The following is an 18,805-nucleotide window of genomic DNA, read 5'->3' as shown; positions in this document are numbered from 1 at the left end:
AGGAATTTCAAAAAAATGATAAAGTGTATAGAAAAATGCTGACATTTATTTTAAAAAGTGATATTGCATTTAATTTTTTTTAACATGTGTATTAGAAAAAGATTGTCTTGACGTATATGAAAAATGTGAAATGAGAGCCAAAAAATACAAAAAAAGAAAAAAGGAATAAAAAACAAATCCGGAAAACAAATGCAAAAAATATGAAAAACAATGAAAACTGATAAAGAAGGAAAGAAGCATAAAAACAATAATGAAAGAAAAGAAAACAGAGAAGAAACAAAAAAAACTGGTGAAAAAAAAGAAAAAAAAAGGAAAAGCCTTTGAAAAACTAGGAGAAAGGAAGATAAATATTTAAAAAAGAAAACCTGGAGAAACTAGTGAGAAAACAAGAAAAAAGGAAAAAATAAATCTAGCAAAACGAGTGAAGGAAGCTCAACTAGCGAAGGAACTCGATCGAAAACCAGCCCAGCGAAGGAGCCAAATTGAGCGACCGAACGAAAAAAAAAGCAAAACTGGGCCAACCCTATAACTTTGTGGCAGAGGAAAGCTCTTCAATGAGACAAAAGGGGGAGCAACTAGTTAATGAGCGCTCCTTCAGGAGTCTCGCAACGATCACCGCCACGTGTCGTGCTCTGGGCGCTCCCTCCAGATTTTTTTCCCGCACGTGTTTTTGGCTTTTTAAACTGTTTTTCCCCATTTTTTTACTTTTCGGTTTCTCACCGGTCTTCCTTAGCTTTTGGATAAAAAATTAAATTTCTTTCGCGCAAAAAAGCACTTTTTTTGCTTCCTTGAAAGGCACGGTTTTGCTTCCGCGAAAGACACGCCCGTGCCTCTCGTAAACGAAAAAACGCGTTTTTTTTTCCTTCAGGAGAGGCACGGTTTTGCTTATGCAAGAGACACGGTTTTGCATCCGCGAGAGGCAGGGCCGTGCCTCTCGGAAACGAAAAAATAAACAAGTTTTCTGTTTTTTTCTTCCGTGAGAGGCGCGGTTGTGCTTTCGCAGGAGGCACGACCGTGCCTCTTTCGGAAAGGGAAAAAACTGTACTCTCGGTTTGGTTTTTTCTTCCGGTTTTTTCATGTAAGAAAGTTCTTCAAAACCTAGTTTTGAAGATCTCGACGCGAGGAATCCAACGATGAAAACGATTCGATATTTGGACGCACGGTTTAAGAGATAAAACGTTTTGAATAAAAGGATCTACGAAAAAAAGGAAAAACTCCCAGCTTGCGATATGTGGCACACACGCAGCACGACTTGTCACAACCTGAGGAGGTGAAAGTGATCTGTGCAAAAAATACTCCTCAATTAGTGATTTTGACAGAAGGGAGTCTCGCTTAAAGTGAGAAATAATCGCCTGGCCGCCCTATGCGTGAGATAGAGCTCCCGATAATTTGTTTCCCTATATCTCGTGTAATATATAGAGTGTGCGTTGCATGGGTGCTCCTATTCAACGATATATGGACTAAACATGGAGGAACGTGCACCCCTGCTCCCCCCGCATTTTCGGCCGACACATGTGTGGGGAAGGACGCCCCTGTTTTTACTCATTTTCTTCTTCTGCCTTTTCTTCTTTAAAACAAGTCAGGATTTTAAAATGTTCCAAATTTCAAAACAATTTTTGAATTTTTAAAAAATAGTATTAATTTTTTTCATGAATTAAAAAAACCACAATTTCAAAAAACAATTGTGAGTTGCAATAGTGATCACTAAAATTTTAAAAACAAATCGTGATTTTGAAAATGTTCAAAATTGAAAATTGTTCATTTAAAAATTGTTCACGACTTTTAAAAATTTGTTCTTGAATTCGAAAAAATGGTGACATGTTCAATAAATGTTCATAAATACAAAAATTGCTCACAAATTTGTAAAATGTTGATGGATTTCAAAAACGTTTTGTGAATTCACAAGTTTTAAAAAATATCAATGAACTTTAGAAAACTTTTTCAAATTCAAAAAATATTCACGAATTTTAAAAATGGTCACGTGTTTATTTTTGTGAATTCGAAAATTGTTCAGGAATTGCAACAATACACAAATTCAAAAAAAAATCACGGGTTTAAAAAATGTTGACAGATTTCATATAATGTTCATGAAATTAAGAAGAAAAAGGAAAAAAGTAAAGAACGAAATAATGAAAAAAGAAAGAAAAGATGAAAAAACAGGCAAAAAATGAAAAAAAATAACGGTTCAGGGAGGTCCTAGAGCCTTCCCAAAACCGGTGAAAAAAACCCAGAGTGGGTCGGCCTATACAAAGGACTTGGGGCACGGGAGGGTGCACGCTAGGTCGGTATACAACGACCTACGCGTCAAATAGGAGCCACGACGTAGCACATATATCTCTTATTTGGTGGGTTATGCCAAGCCTACATGATCTATCCGCGACCCAATGAAACGCATGGCAGTACTAGTGGGATTCTCTTAAAGAAAAATATAGAAGTGTTGGTGGGCCCGTGCCCTAGAGCGGAAATTGCATACACCACGACTGTTGTTTTCACAAAAGTCTTAATTTATGGGTTTTTACACAATCATCATCTGTTGACATAATGTGTTGCAGCAAGCTCTAATCCATCATTTTTGCTCCATTGACATGATTCCTAGCTGGTGGGTCCCGCTTGTAAGTGCACGTGTGGCAACAAAAAAACACATTAGTTTGCCAACTATTAAACTGTAAATTTTCTCAAATGTGTGGGTCCAAATGAATTGTTGTTTCCAAGATCGGTATAGAGTATATCTACACTTCTTTTTGCATTTTCAACCCAAATTTTGAATGCTAAAACGGTAAACATCTTGCAAACTTATGGTGGTTTCTACATTTTTATTGTTTCCCTCTTTAGAAGGGTTAGTTTTTTTAAATGTGAAAAGGCTAACTTTGGTTGAACCACTAGCTTATTAAAAAGAGAAAGGCTTCGACATTTGTTCCGGTGGCGTGTGGAGTTTTTATTGGACATATTTTTGGATGTCACAATACTATCGCTCAGTGTCCATCTTTATCTCCGTGTCATCTCTTAATCTTTACAGTATGTTTCTGTACGAGAAAATGTCTGGCTGAGCATCAACATCATACATAGTTTCATCTAAAAAACTTTTGCTTACTTTTTGCACGCTAGCCACGACGATATAGGATTATAGGAGGTGGCTTTGGGCCTAAGGGCTCATTTGGTTTCTTCAAACCCCTCGGGGCACTGCCAAATCCTCGGGTGCACAATGCATGGGCCCAGCTAGCCCCGGGTGATCCACCGACGCATTTGGCCGCCCTCCATCCATGTTCTTTTGCCTTAATCCCCACAGCTTCTGGGAGAAAAACCTCGACTCTGGCTTCTCTCTCACACGATCTTCTCTGCCTCTCTCTATTCCCCGCCGCTCATGCAACCGCTTCCTCAAGTAGCTCCGACGAGCTCCTTGTGTATTCCCTTTGTTCATTTGGTGGCGGATTTTCCTTCCCTTTGAAATTATCGAATCTTGCTTTTCTAATTTTGAAATTGTTTTGGTGGCACAGTTTTCCTCCCCTTGCTGCCAAATGTGATAGAAACATGTCCCGTGGTTGGTGGGGACGTGGGGCTGTGAAATTCCCCTTAGGTTTTGTGGGCCTGGACTTTCTTTACCTTGCTACCAAACAAAGCCTAAGTGCATGGCCAACGCTCCAACTTGGAGTGCTGCCGCATAGAAAAAGTTGCTGATGTGGAGAAGGGAGGGGGGAAAGCTAGTGCTCGCAGGGCCGAACAACCTCCTCCAGAGGAGTCGGGTGCCTCATCCTAAAAAGTGAAAGAAAACAACAAAGAAGAACCGATAGTGTGAGAGAGATTTATTTTGCGGTGGTAGCGATAGTGAGAGTGATGATGCATGTCTAGTCTAGATGAAAAAGTAAGAGAGAACAAAAAATGACAAAGGTGTGGTCCGATTAGTTCTGGCTGCTTTGGGGAGCGAAAATTTATATGGTGGTCTCAAGTCTCAACCTACCTGGATGGGGCAGCTAGTACACGCCCCAAGTGAAACAGACAGTGGCTAATAGATCTGATTTTGTTAATCTCGCAGGGAGCTTTCACGGTTAGGTAAAGCTGGTTCCTGCGTGCATCGTGCACCAGCACAAAGAGAAAAAGACATATGAAGCCCGTTTCATCGTCGCACAAAAAAAAAGGGAGAAAAGGTCGTATTATCAGCGAGAGTTTTCGGCGATGCAATAAAGCCATGGACGCAAGCAACCGCGTCCGGCCGGGCCGGCGCCGTTCAGCCGACCCCGTAATCCCCGCCGCACCGCTTGACCAAAACGCCCCGTGCCAACAACTGTAACGGACCAACTTCCGTCGCCCCCGGGTCGCGCCACACCTCTCCAAAAAGTCCAAACCCCGTCGCAAAAAGTCTGCTCTTCTCTCTTCCCCCTCGGCCCCCCTCCCATCCCCCCCTTCTCTCTCCGCTTCGGGCAAAAAAAAAATCGAAAACCCCCGACTCCGCCGAGCGAGCATCACCTTTCCGCCGCTCCTCGCCGCACGCCGGCCCGCCGACCGAGACCCTCGGACCCGCTCCCCTCTAGCCCGCCCGCCCGCACGCATGGCTGCCGACCGCCGGCCCGGCGTCTGAGGGAGCGGGCGGCTGCGCTCGGGGGCCAGGCCGGCGGCGCCATGGAGCTGTCCGGGAGCCCCGGCACGTGGAGCGGCCTCTCGCTGCGGCTGGGCCAGTTCCTCTTCGCCGCCGCGTCCGTCTGCGTCATGTCCTCCGCGATCGGCTTCGCCAACTACACCGCCTTCTGGTAGCTCCCCCCGCCCCCTCCCCCAAACGCTCCGATTTGTGCTCTCTCTCTCTCTCTCTCTCTCTCTCTCTCTCTCTCTCTCTCTCTCTCTCTCTCTCTCTCTCATTCCCGGTACCCGTCCTCAGCAGCTATTAATTAGCAAAGTGTCTTTGGGTATGGCAATTTAGAAAGCTTCAGCAGCATGATGCATTCGTTTTGTTGGCATTCACTAGTTGCTCGCTGTACTTGGGATGGGGAAATGTTTGGCAATTAGGTTTTCCTTGAAGTACATCTGCAACGCCCAAAAGTGATAGGATCTCAAATTATGAGTAGCGATTGCCTTAAATTGATCAGCATTTGGTGATTGAGGCTGCAGGTTTGACTTGAAATCGCCAGGAGTGAACAATCTGGGACTACAGCTGCTGAATATGTCAGCTCCTTTATAGGATCTGCGCATCAATCCCCTTCATAAAAGGTTGAAAGGAGGGATGCCCTTCAGAATACCATGTGCCAAAGATCTGTCTTGGGCGGAACCATTTATAGCTTGAGATAGTGTAAGGCAATCAGTTTCAGCAATAGCTGCTGGTTATCCATTGAGCCGTTAGCTGAAATCCTTCTATGCACGCTCCCATCTCAGTTTCCAGAATGCTTGCACATTAGGAATATACCTCAGGCTGACAGCACAGCATGTCGCAAATTGTTAGATCAAACTGGCATCCACATTCATTTTTGACCTGGCCAACTTGTGGAGGTTCCAGGATCAAATGTGTATCAGAAGTGCCCTAACTTAGGTTAGGCTCCTCAATAGCCATCATGCCAAGGTTCCATTTACCCTTCAGATCATGCATTTGGCTTGCTTGCTGAATACCACATACAGAATGAACATAGCTTTCTAGAAATTGCACTGATTCAGCAATCCGTGTATTACCCTTGCTACACACAACATCATTTCAGTGATGGCAAGCTTTCCAGAATATTTCCTTATATCAACTAGGCCTTAATTGCGCATTTTGCCACTTCCTTGCGCTTTTCTGACCAAAGTGCATGAGGATGCGCAGATTAAGCGCTAGGCGTGTTGCTATCTCCTAGAGCTTGTAGCCCTGTACGCAATTAAGCGCCCGCCTAGGCAAGCCTTTTTTAACTATAATTATTGCAACATACTGTCATCAACTGAGTCTAGAAGATGGTGTGACCAGTCAGGGCCAGATGTGTACTGTACCCCTTTGGCTGGAATTGCTGGGAACGTGACACTGACCAGGCCACAGGAGCTCAACCACCTGGACCGGATCACAAGGACATACAATGCACGCGGTCATCATGTTCTTCGTGTGCGCTGTGATCGACTGTTATTTGATATTCTGTTGTAACGTGGAAATAGCACTAGCTCCCTTGACTGTATATAAGCACACCATGTACATCAATACAATCATCAGTGAGAAGCTTATCGATCTTTCTTGGCACCAGAGCCCAAGTTCTATCCTCCTGCTTCCGCTATGAGCTCCCGGCGTGGTCACCGCCACTCCTGCTCCCTTGGCGAAGATGACGTCGTCTTTTCAATCCACCTCGCGTCAAGCCTGTCGCTGCTGCCCTTGTCTCCACCCTAGTGCCTCCTCTAGTAGTCAGCACCAGCAGGTGTCCAACGGGCATCCCCGTCCGTGAGCTGCGCAGCACCGTCGATACCATCTCCCTCTCCAACATGGCCTTGCCTTCCTAGGCTCCCGTCGCACCTACTCTGTACATGCAACAATACCCCCTTGGCGCGCTCTCAATCAGTGAGCACAATCAACTCAAGTAGAAAGTGGGCCGGGCCTGAAAAAGCTCAGGAACGGTACCTCTGCATAGGAAGCACAGTGTCCATCACCTAGAAGCGTCGGCTTAGTCCACGGATCAGCTGCAGGGTGAGAGCGCGGTCGGGGACGGGCTCCTCCACATCGTCCAGGCGTCTGCCAAGTGCTTGGCGTCAACAGTAGGCGGCGATGGTCATGTCGCCTTGGACCGTAGCATGGAACTCAGGCCGAGGTGGACGGTCCGGCTGCGCTGTCGCAGAAGTGTGCAGCTGGCTGCAGTCCGGGGACATGATCACATTGTACTGTCATCAAAAAATTGTGGCATAGATCTGCAGTAAAATCGTGATGTCGTCATTCCACCAGACCATACTTGTGCAGGGGCTCGCACTCCTCCTTGACGTGATCCTCCACATTGAACTTGTAGAGGACGAAGAGGAACATCTGGCGCCACTTCCAGTAGTTGTTGGTTTCGAGACTGAGCTTGAATGGAATGTAAGAAGTATTGCTGATATGATGCATGGAAGGAGCAGGGACATGGGGACCTGGGTGAGGAAGCAACGCCGGCGGGGGGTGAGGGCATTCGAAGTAAGGTGCAATTCACGAATGATGGTAGCTTGGGTAAGTGGTCTGCTGTCGCCAGCAGGACCAGCGATCCCGGTGGCTGCACTGCCGAGGGGACAGGCGTAGGGGCGGCGCGGGGCGGGGTGAAAATGGCGTTGACGTCCCTGAGCGAGCTGCTGCAACAATCGGTGCGTGGGGTGCTCATGGCGGAAGGTGAGAATGATTTGAACTAGGATGAAAACGGAGTGGTAAATTTCTGGATATTCCATAGAAAAACGGAAACAAAGTGAAAATACGAAAACCAAACGGAATATTGTGAAACGGAAATTGAAATGGAAAAACGTTTTCCGGTGGAACATCCATGGAAACGGATCCGTGAATACGAAACTTTCTGTTTTTACCATGGCGGCTTGGGGCGGGGTGAAGACAACGTTGGCATCCCCAAGTGATCGGCTGCGACAATGGGTGCGTGGGGCGCTCATGGCGGAACGTGAGAAGGATTTGAACTATGACAAAATGAAATGGACACTGTCTGGATTTTCCACGAAAAACAGAAACTGAGTGACATACGGAAACAAAAAGGGAATATTGCGAAACAGAAACAAAAATGGAAACGGAACAGTGTTTTCCGGTGGAATAGCCACGGAAATGGATCTGTGAATATAAAGCTTTCTGTTTTTACCATGGCGACGCGGGGTGGGGTGAAGACAACATTGGCGTCCCCGAACGAGCGGATGCGACAATGGGTGCATAGGGCGCTCATGGCGGAAGGTGGGAAGGATTTGAACTAGGATGAAAACGGAGTGGTAACTTTCCGGATTTTCCATGGAAAAAATGGGAACATAGTGAAAATACGTAAACCAAAATGGAATATTGTGAAACAAAAATTGAAATGGAAGAGCATTTTCCCGTGGAATATCCATGGAAATTGATCGTGAATATAAAATCTTTTGTATTTACCATGGCGACGCGGGGCAGGGTGAAGTTGGCGTTGGTGTCCCTGAGCGAGCGGCCGCGACAATGGGTGGCGTGGGGCGCTCATGGCGGAAGGTGAGAAGAATTTGAACTAGGATGAAAATGGAGTGGAAACCTCCGGATTTTCCGCGAAAAAAACGGAAACAGAGTGAAAATACGGAAACAAAAACAGAATGTTGCGAAACGAAAACGGAAATGTAACAACGTTTTCCGGTGGAACACCCACGGAAACGGATCCATGAATGTGAAACTTCCTATTTTTACCATGGCGACACGGGGTGGGGTGAAGATGGCGTTGCCGTCCCTGAGTGAGCGGCTGCCACAATGGGTGCTTGGGGTGCTCATTGCGGAAGGTGAGAAGGATTTAAACTAGGATGAAAATGGAGTGGAAACTTGCCGGATTTTCCACGGAAAAAAGGAAACAAAGTGAAAAATATGGAAACCAAAACAGAATTCGTGAAAGGGAAATTGAAATGGAACACCGTTTTCTGGTGGAACATCGACGAAAACGGATCCTTGAATATGAAACTTTCTGTTTTAATCATGGTGACACGGGGCATGGTGAAGACGACATTGGCGTCCCCTAGTTAGCGGCTGCGACAATGGGTGCGTGGGGGCGCTCATGACGGAAGGCGAAAAGGATTTGGACTAGGATTAAAATGGGGTGGAAATTGTCCGGATTTTCCAGAAAAAACGGAAACAGAGTGAAAATACGAAAACAAAAAGGAATATTGTGAAACGGAAACGGAAATGGAACAGCGTTTTCTGGTGGAACAGCCATGGAAACGGATCCGTGAATATGAAACTTTCTGTTTTTGCCATAGTGACGCGGGTTGGGGTGAAGATGGCATTGGCATCCCCGAGCGAGCGGCTCCGAGAAAGGGTGCGTGGGGTGCTCATGGCGGACAGTGGGAAGGATTTGAACTAGGATGAAAATGGAGTGGGAACTTCCTGGATTTTCCGTGGTAAAACGGAAACAGAGTGAAAATACTGAAACGAAAACGGAATATTGCAAAACGGAAATGGAAATGGAACAGCGTTTTCCGGTGGAACAGCCGTGGAAACAGATCCGTGAATACGAAACTTTCTGTTTTTACCATGTCTACTATGTGGCTCAGTCCAGCACTCAATAAAACTCACGCTGTGGTCAATAATGACAACACTAATACCTAACAGAATCCTCACCCATCCTCACTATTGTCCAGGAGCCTCTGTTTGGCGCTGCTGGTTTATGAGTTATACCACCGGCTTAGGAGTCATCAAAAGTTGTTGTGGTCATATCAATTGAAATAGTTTGCTTGTGATTTTCTCAATTGTTAAAGGGGTCTTTTGGTTCCGGCGAACATCTGGTTTTGTATCTGCTGCGCATCGTATTTGCTTCGTATCTGTTTCCAGTAGTATTTATTTCCCTATTCATTTCCCAGGTTTTTGCATTCGTTATGAAAACAAATGTGGCAGCACTCAGTTCCTTCTGTTTCCGCTCCGTTTCCATCCATATTTGAACATGCGACTGATACCAAGTTAGATGGGGGGAATTCTCTATTTATTGCATTGACGAACACGGGTGTGCTTATATACACTTGAGAGGTACATGAGGATTACACGTTAAAACGGAAACACAGATGAGTGCTGATCATGGCACGCGTGGGAGCGTACACCTGTACGCTGTGGGAACCGGTCCTGGAGGTTGGCCTCCCAAGAGTGAGTCTGTAACGAGTTTCTAACATTCAATCACTTGACCCTTCTTGTGCCGCTCTTTTAACCCAAAAAATCCAAACTTGCCAGTCTGTTAAGTAAAATTGTATGACAAGCCACACGGGTAGTACATCAGAACTATTATCTTGTTCTGTGTGTCATAGCTAACAGCCTTTTAATGACGAGCGTTCATCTGTACTAAGGTTGAATATTGGTGTAGATGCATACATTTTTTTCAAGGACATCTGCTATGGAGCATTCATTTGTGTATGCATGTGCTTATAGAACATTTGTGGATGCAACTTCCTGTGGCCATGTAGTGATAAATTCATCAGCCTTTTGCATTTGGGAGTATATAGCCTTCATAAAGCTTACAACATGCTCTAATTTATGCCACAAATGTGTTCATTTTAACTCTCAGATTGTGAATTAGTAAACATTTTTTTACTACAACATGCTCTAATTTGTGTAACAAATGTGTTCATTTTAACTCTCAGATTGTGAATTGGTAAACGGTTTGATTATAACTCTCAAATTTCAGCTACTTGATTGCATCAATGGGACTACAAGCACTCTGGAGCTTGGGACTTGCGTGTCTTGATGGCTATGCTTTGAGAATGAAAAAGGAACTCAACAGTGCTGTTCTCGTGAGCTTATTCGTTGTTGGAGATTGGGTAATTCCTTGATTGTTTGTCAGGATTTTACATTCTATATTGCATTTCCTTATTTTCATCCTACATAAATTACCACAATTTGAAAGCCAAACAAGAAACCTTTTCAATTTCTTTGGCCTTGTTATTTAAATGTATATCTTAAATTGTGCCCCCCCCCCCCCCCCCCCAATATCCCTGCAGTAAACACATGTTAGACATTATTTTGATATATGTAACTGCATCTTATATTAAGACAGCATCTAGCCAACTTATGTTGAGTATTGTAGACTGATATACTTTCAGCTACAATGCATCTCTGTGATAGCCAGCGCTATATGTTGGTGAAGTTGAATCTTGTTTTATTAGTTTCAGTTAATATAATATAATATACTTTAAGGCCACCATCCAGTTAATTAGAACCAATTTGAGGCAGACCTGAAAATCAATTACAAGTGCTTGAAGTCTTTTTATGGACTGCAATTCAGTTTTTTAGGCTCATCTTTCCTAAAAAAAACGGACCTAGGCCCATCATTCCTCAAAAATAAGGACCTAGATCTTTCACATTCTGCAGTTGACATTAATTTACATTTTTGACACATTCAATGAGAACATGTTATGCCTCTGATATTTCAACTAGATATTCCTTCTGAAGTACTGAGGCGATCATTCTCTATGATGCAGGTGACGTCGATCCTGTCATTCGCCGCTTCATGCTCAGCAGGAGGCGTCGTTGTTCTCTTCGACAAGGATGCGTACTTCTGCAGCAGGGACCCGCATCTCCCGTGTGGGACATTTGAGCTCGCGACCGCGTTTGCATTCCTTTCCTGGGCGCTTAGTGCCACATCTGCCCTTGTGATGTTTTGGCTCCTCGCTTCATCTTGATTAGATTTGTAGGAGCTCTGTCTGTACCTAGCGTTGTTTGGTCCTGTCTGGTTATATACCAACTGATGTTTCAAGCAGACTACATAGCAATAGACTGCTAATTCCAGAGAATAGATGGGCAATGGTGGCAAGTTCCATGAAGTCTTAAATATCAGAGTCATGCTTCAGTGTTTCGGGCCAATGATAACTTGGTTCCTGGTAGGGAGTCTTGCTGTTGATTAACTCATTTTGCCCAGTTAATATGGCACACCGGACACTCGTCAAAAATAGAAAAATCGACGCTGGACCATATCACAAAAAGTTGCATATACGGATGCTGTGCTACTACGTTAATTTAATCCAAACAGAAATGGTGGCTTGGCAATGGGCGAGCACAACGATTGTGTGAGACAAAACTATCTACCTATTGTCAGGCATTACAAAGGTCTCTAGGTAAAAGCATACTGATATCCAACAGCTCTTATCTCAAGAATCCGTAGACAATGACTTGCAACCGAAACTCTGAAAGTGATATAATTTCAGTTCTCACCAGTCAGCCAAATCTCAGATCTTCCTGGCAATTATAGCGAGTATGCATTTGTGTGCATTTTACAAAAAATGAAAGCGACCTGCACAAATTTACACAGCCGCATTCCATATTAACGCTCTCGTGGCCAAGCCTAACCCTTTCTCAGTGGTCTAACTTATATGGAGGAAAATCTGACCAGTCCCGTCCACAGAATCACAAGAGGCACACAGAAGGACAAGTAGCATGGCCTAGAGCGGTTTACATCTTCTCATCTTCGTGTCTGCTATTGCAGAAGTAAGCCACTTCGATTTGTTTGATGGAGATGCCTGCACAAGAACATTCGTATCCACAGCCCATCCAGTCTTTGGTCATAAGAAAATTGACAGATGAAGTGACAAAAGTGCAAAAGAATCCCAGCACAACAGGATGAGCAAACTAGCGTTCGATACTCATCCAGCTGCTGTACCCATGGCAGTAACTGATTTTTCAGCGGCAGAATCGAGCAATACCCCATCGACCACGTTTGCAGCCTACGCAAAACTAATAGCACATACCATGCTATCAGAATCAGGACCTTCATACTCATCAAATTTCACCTTCAAAGGCATTGTTCTTATTTATTCTTTCTGTGTCGGAGAAAATAAAGTAAACAGGCTGATATCCCCACAACGCTATACTAAAGCTGGAAGTGGATCTTCATGGGAAACAACACTGGAAATGACAATGCACATACATTCTCATCAGTTTAACAAGTCTCACAAGTTCCACATATATTAAGCTGTTTACAGTATGCACTAGAACGCACAACATCGTTCCTAAAAGCACTTGTGAGCGGTGAGCTCACATGACGATCTCAGGCTTCAGGATGCTTGACTTGATCTCTTTGTGCGGGAGAACAACACCGCCATTGCTGTAGACCTCGTCACCTACATGTACATCTTCTCCCAGGATCGTCATATTCTCTATGCGTGCCCATTGTCCGACCGTCGAATGCCAGCCGATAATGCTGTTTGAGATGCACGCATGCTTCTTAATGCGCACACCACGCATCACCGTGCATCGGGAGAGCCTCACACCATCCTCCACGACGCATCCAGGTCCAATAGCGACATCAGGACCAATCAGGCAACCCTCCCCAATCTTGGCGCTGTCGTGCACCAGGACGTTCCCCACAATATGTGCTCCGGCGGCCAGCTTGGCAGCTGACTTCTTCCTGAGTGAATCTAGATAAAGACGCAAGCCAGTAATGTAGTCCCTTGGCTGGCCAATATCCATCCAAAAACCTGGAAGAACCATGGCGTAGAGCTTCTGATCAGCAGCAATTCGCGGAAAGACCTCTTTCTCGATTGAAGTTGGCTTTAACTCGATGCGGTCCAGGACAGACGGATTTAACAGGTAAATTCCAGCATTGATCTTGTTGCCTACAAATATTTTTGGCTTCTCTACAAATCTTTCCACAACTCCAGTTGTGTCCTCCATAACCACAACTCCATATTTCGAAGGTTCATCCACCTATATTTAAGGGGCAGTCAGCATACATACATGAGTTGATTACAAAAGAGAGTGGTAAAAATAAGGAGTTACCTTAGTGACCATAATTGTTGCCTCACCGCCATGGCTCTTGTGAAACTGTATGAGCTCGGCAAATGGGTATTCACTTATGACATCACTGTTGAGGACAAAGAACGGCTCACCAGATCCATCCACGAGCTTGTCCCTTGCCAGGGCAAGAGGGCCAGCAGTTCCCAAGGGTTCAGTCTCTTGGGAGCATGTGATTGTGATGCCAAGCTTATCCTCAAAATCCTTCAAGAAATTAATCATGACCTGAAATAGATAAAGCACAACAGTCGGACTCCGAAGTTAAATACAAATAACTCCATGAAAGAACAGCAAAGACAAATTATCTCGTGTTTTACCTCTGGGCGGTAGTTGATGGCTAAAATAACCTCTGTAACACCGACATCTTTCAAGGCTTCAATCTGCACAAATTGGCAGGTTTTAATCAATAAAATTTCCTTTCCTCGACTTTGCACAAATTGTTCTGCATTTGTGACAAAAAGAGAAGAAGGGGAAATCCTGATGGTGACACACAAAGTTTTTTCCCAGGCACGCGCACACAGCAATTTTGCAACCACCTAAGCTAGCAAGGGAATTGATTAACGTTTGCAGGGCGAAAGATTTCTTAGCTCCCATCAGAACTCTGAACTGAACACATTGAAATGCTACTAATGGCAATTGGCTATAAAAGTTAAAGCATCATCTACATGACTACTAAGGGTTTGAAGTTTAGCTATTGTTGTTGCGGTAAGGCGAATGATGCGCAACAGCAGTAGGATTAACTCGCACACAACTCACTGACTCACAGCACCATACTACACAATCTCTATCAAGCGCAGCCGTCTGTCTACCTGGTGCAGAATCATGGGCTTGTTGGCGAAATCGACGAGGGGCTTGGGGAAGCTGAGCGTGAGAGGCCGGAGGCGGGTCCCGAAGCCCCCGACGAGGATGAGCGCCTTCATGGCGAGGCGTCCCCCTTCTTCCTCCCCTCTGATCCCTGCAGGCCAGGCGCCGTAAACAGGATTAAAATCACACTCACAGTGGCACCGATCTGCGGGGAGCCAGATCAACCCGGAACCGACTGGGAGGGGAGGGGATTGGAGGAGAATCTGAGGGAGGGGGGATCACCTGGATGAGGAGGAGCCGACGGGGTCAGATTCGGAAGCAGCGCCGAGCGAGCTTGTTTTGGCCGGTCGGTCGCCTGTTTCTTGCCCTCTCGCCAAGACCGGGAAGAGAATATGCCAGTGGTACCCCGGGTACCAGACTGCCAAGGTGAAGGGCTCGGGGGCTTGGGTTGGCACGGGGAAATACCAGCGTCAGGGTCGCCTTTATATAGGGAAATCCGTCGCAATAGACCACGAGAGATTAAGGATCGGATCATATCAACATAAAAGGATCATAAAAAATAAATAAGTTCGCGCTCACTTTTTTTTTACATGATAATATGTGTCTCGTTCATATCATAAAGATCAAAAGTACAAGTCACGTAAAGACCGACATAACAAAACTGAAAAGATAGCATAACATCTCTGAGCTTGACACCACGCCCGTCACCTGCCTCCGACACAATCACAACAGTCATCGAAGAAAAAAATGACGAATCACCTCCTCACCCGAACTCGACGCACCCTCTTGCACACACACCACTCCCCTCCATCCAAATATATATAGGACCTAATACAGTAGAAGTACATTTTTGTTCAAAAAAAAAGCACAGTACATTTTTTAAGGATGTCTTGACCAATGATAAGATTAAATAATATTACCTTCATATCAAAATGTAAGACGTTTTTTAGGCTAGTAAATGAGATTAAATAATATTTTGGTATGGAGATAGTATATGAGATGTATAACATAAACAAAATTATATCATCGGGAACAAATTTGACGGTAACGTAAACATCATACAGTGTTGGTCTAACCGATGGCTAAACGCAACCTTAAAAAATGTATTAGACCCTATATATTTAGGTAGAGGCAGTATCATCCAACGCCTCTTTTCCGTGCTCCATTGTGACGTCATTTTTTAGCTTATGTCTATGTGCGTTATGACAAGATTTATGTCTATGTGATACACAATAAATGTGGAGAGGATAAAATCATATCTTATCTGCATATGGTCCCTACGTCACCCATAAAATGATCTTGTAAAATCTGTTGCGGAAATATAAGCATATACAAAAGAGAAAAACAGTGCAATCCTCGACATTTAATAGAGTTGATGTATGGGATACACAATCTATTTCTCCATGATGAATATAGCCATGATTTCAAACCAGAAGATAAATTTGTTGTAGTGTATGTACACATCCATATTAAAATTTAAAAATACACAAAAATGTTTAATTTGAAGAACATCCAATTTGAGGGGCGATAATTCATGTCGTGCGCGATATCAAGAGAAATTGAACATGGAATGCAGGAGGATACACAAAATTTATAGATTAAAGGAAGAGGGGCAATTGGTTGACTAGTTGAGTTGTTGGGTTTGTCTCAGTGGGTTCACCTCGCTTGTTGGGGAGGACCACCCTCCCCCCCTCCCACCCACCGAACAATTCGTTCGCATGGGCAGCTACCAACGATCATTTTTCCACCGTCCGTTGGATGGCAGGCCCATTAGTTGTTTTTTATATGACTAGTTGAGTTGTTGAGTTGTTGGGTTTGTCTCAGTGGGTTCACCTCGCTTGTTCGGGAGGACCACCCTCCCCCCCCCCCCCCCCACCGAACAATTCGTTCGCAGGGGCAGCTGCCAACGATCATTTTTCCATCATCCGTTGGATGGCAGGGCCATTAGTTTTTTATATATATGAAAAATGTCATAAATCAAAGAAAAACATTTTCTTATAAATCTTATAAAACAGAAAAAACTATTTAAAAAATGTCATGCTCTGAATTTATGAAAAATGCCTTCCTCTAAAATTAGGAATTAATCATGGATGCAAGAAAATGTATTTAAACTTGTCATGGTCCTGTAAATTTGACTTGCCATGTCAACAAAAGAAGAAAAATTACATAATATTAGAAAAAAATGCCATGTACCTGAAATAAGGCATCTCTTAAAAATAGAAAAGTTATCTCTTAATATAAAAATGTCATGTATTAATAATTTAAAATGCCATCACTTTAATACAAAAATGTCATCTCTTAATAATTTAAAATGGCATCTCTTAATTAAAAAACATCATATCTTAATAATAAAAATGCCATCTCTTTAATATAAAAATGTCTATCTTAAGATAAAAATGCCATCTCTTTAAATATAAAAATGTCATATCTTAATAATTCAAAATGACATCTCTTAATAATGAAAATGCCATGTACAAATAACAAAAAATGACTTGTGAAAAAATGTTTAAATTGCCATGTGGCATACTTCGAAAAATTATAAACTGCCATGTTAATTTTGCTAAAAAATGCCATGTACAAAAAAGGAGGCCCTGGTATTCAAACCCAGGTCTCCCATGTGGGTGACCGTGCAATTAGCCAGTGCGGTGCATGGGGATTGTTTTGGAGAAGTAAAACGTTCGATGTCTTTTGTTTTACATCGGCCTAGTTTTCAAATCTAACGTGGCAGCGGCCTTGCACCAAGATTCGTGCAACGGTGGAAAGGGGGTTCGCTGGACCCTTCCCCCCGGCTGACTTTCGCCAGGTAAATTTTTGGAAAATGAAATCACTTCTTCAGAACAAAATGGAATCTGGAGATAGATGAACGGCCTTCCGTTTGTGCCCAAGGCAACAATTCGCTTCTCGTGAATGCCGGCGGTTTATGTTGTTAAGCTCGAGCTCATGATATCGGCACCGCAATTTCCTCACAAAAAAATTAAAAAAAAATCGGCACCGCAATTTGTAGACCACAATGGCCAAAGCTCCGGATGCAGGCACCTTTTTCTTGTACCGTGGAAAGCAGTTCTTCCGCCTCTTATCTTAAATAGTACTCCCTTCGTAAAGAAATATCTCTTACATTTCTTTAATGGGGAGTAAGTAGAATAAAATAGTTAAAAGGAAAAGAAAGCGATTCTTGCTTCAGGTCCAGTTTTTGGCGCATACTTTCCCTGATTCAAGGCACCCTGGAGCTGGAGTGAAGCTGAGCTGCAGCGTCGGCCAAGCAGCAGCAGCACCTTTCACCCGGCGAAGTAGTGTCATTGTGTCTGTCAAGTTGACGAATCTCCCATTGCTGTACTCGAATCGAATATCTGGGCTTGGCTTCGGCATATTCCACCCGCTGATTCCGCTCGCTGCTTATTGCGTCGAGCTCGCGGAACCCGGCATCCTTTTGCGATTCAGGTCAAACCTGAATCCAAGGAACCAGGTCGCTTGCAATCTGGGCCTTGTCTTGCTCTTTGACTGCGACCGACGCCGGCCGGACCGCATGCAGCGTGATTGCTGATATACGATGCCCACGGAGTGACGGAGGGAGAACTGTCGTGTCTGTGCGCTCCTCCCTCCGTTTGAAGGGCCCTCGTCCTCTGCGTTCTCGGTGTCAATGTAGCCCCGGTTCCCGCTCCAAAATCGAGCACGAAGCCACCGGGGCTCCGGTTTATCGGTGTTCACTCGGCCTAGCGAGCTCAGATGCACACGCGATGAGCAGTAAAATAATAAAAAAATGATTTTTATTCTACATACATTGTGAATTTTCTTTTTTAACCGTACACCCGTAGGCATACACTACTTGTATTTATACGAGTCGGAAAACAGTACAGAGATATGAGTTGATACATGTATAAATACGAAAATACAACAAGGATACAAGTCGAAAGTTGGCTCCACCAAACATCGTCGAAGACCCCAACAGAAAGAGAATTTGTGAACAAGTCCTTGGTTTTCTTTTTTTCCATTGCCACTCCGTCGCGTCGATGCCAGCCGCCAATGGCGGAGGCCAAAAAAACGCTCAGCAGCAGCGCGTATGGAGTTGAAGGAGCTCCTTGCTCTGTGGCGTTAGTGAGCCGCAACAGCCACCAGCTCTATCGAGCCGGATCTGATCCCAAATCTTGCATCGGCCGAAGGCAGCGACCACATTGGTCACCCTCTTGAAGCTCCTTCACCTCCGGGCCTGGGGACGCCACTCCATCTCCTGCGAGACGGCCAAGCCCCGACGACTGCATCGATCCCGAGCAGGACGCCATCAGCACAGCAAGCCGCACTTCTGGCTGAATCTTGCTCCAAAAGACACCAAATCCTCACACGCTCTGCTCCGCCGCTAGGAAGTATTCCTCCGTAGCCGGCAACAAGCAGGAGGAACCACGCACCCATGGGCTTCTCGCCGGGGACAAGATCTCCGACGAAACGCGGCTGAAGCCAGGAGACATTTATTCCGACGCGGCGCCGCCGCTGACATCTGAACGGCGCCTCCTGGAACCTACCTAGACGGCCGGGCTTCCCCGGAGCCCCCCCCACTTGCTGAGGCCAAAACGGCCATCAGAGGCGAGGAGGAGCGGCGAGGTCGCCGGCGGAAGGACCGGGAAAACG

The 18,805-nt window shown here is 44.8% G+C and overlaps 2 protein-coding genes across 2 annotated transcripts; one reads left to right on the top strand and one right to left on the bottom strand.

Annotated features, from left to right (window-relative positions):
• Window positions 1–4,209: 4,209 nt before the first annotated feature.
• LOC109770163 (CASP-like protein 5B1) lies at window positions 4,210–11,423 on the top strand. The gene is made up of 3 exons (XM_045235034.2): window positions 4,210–4,742; window positions 10,281–10,413; window positions 11,074–11,423. Exons 1-3 carry the CDS (start codon window positions 4,615–4,617, stop codon window positions 11,272–11,274), a joined length of 462 nt encoding a protein of 153 aa, XP_045090969.1. The 5' UTR covers window positions 4,210–4,614; the 3' UTR covers window positions 11,275–11,423.
• A 949-nt stretch (window positions 11,424–12,372) lies between these two features.
• LOC109770165 (probable mannose-1-phosphate guanylyltransferase 3) lies at window positions 12,373–14,661 on the bottom strand. Its single transcript, XM_020328876.4, has 5 exons — window positions 14,468–14,661; window positions 14,191–14,336; window positions 13,699–13,761; window positions 13,367–13,606; window positions 12,373–13,294 (listed from the first exon to the last, which is right to left on the bottom strand). Exons 2-5 carry the CDS (start codon window positions 14,299–14,301, stop codon window positions 12,623–12,625), a joined length of 1,086 nt encoding a protein of 361 aa, XP_020184465.1. The 5' UTR covers window positions 14,302–14,336; window positions 14,468–14,661; the 3' UTR covers window positions 12,373–12,622.
• Between the last annotated feature and the right edge of the window lie 4,144 nt (window positions 14,662–18,805).

The sequence above is a fragment of the Aegilops tauschii genome, chromosome 3, assembly GCF_002575655.3.
Source record: "Aegilops tauschii subsp. strangulata cultivar AL8/78 chromosome 3, Aet v6.0, whole genome shotgun sequence".
Lineage (NCBI taxonomy): Eukaryota > Viridiplantae > Streptophyta > Magnoliopsida > Poales > Poaceae > Aegilops > Aegilops tauschii.
This window is presented reverse-complemented; position numbering and strand designations above follow the sequence as displayed.

What these genes read in the sequence shown, in the direction of transcription:
- LOC109770165 (XM_020328876.4), bottom strand. Translation starts at nt 14,301, where the DNA reads ATGAAGGCGCTCATCCTCGTCGGGGGCTTCGGGACCCGCCTCCGGCCT. An exon ending in AGCCCATGATTCTGCACCAG is followed by an intron (nt 13,762 to 14,190) that starts GTAGACAGACGG and finishes CAATTTGTGCAG; the next exon opens with ATTGAAGCCTTGAAAGATGT. An exon ending in CAACAATTATGGTCACTAAG is followed by an intron (nt 13,295 to 13,366) that starts GTAACTCCTTAT and finishes CCTTAAATATAG; the next exon opens with GTGGATGAACCTTCGAAATA.
- LOC109770163 (XM_045235034.2), top strand. Translation starts at nt 4,615, where the DNA reads ATGGAGCTGTCCGGGAGCCCCGGCACGTGGAGCGGCCTCTCGCTGCGG. An exon ending in GCCAACTACACCGCCTTCTG is followed by an intron (nt 4,743 to 10,280) that starts GTAGCTCCCCCC and finishes CTCAAATTTCAG; the next exon opens with CTACTTGATTGCATCAATGG. An exon ending in TATTCGTTGTTGGAGATTGG is followed by an intron (nt 10,414 to 11,073) that starts GTAATTCCTTGA and finishes TCTATGATGCAG; the next exon opens with GTGACGTCGATCCTGTCATT.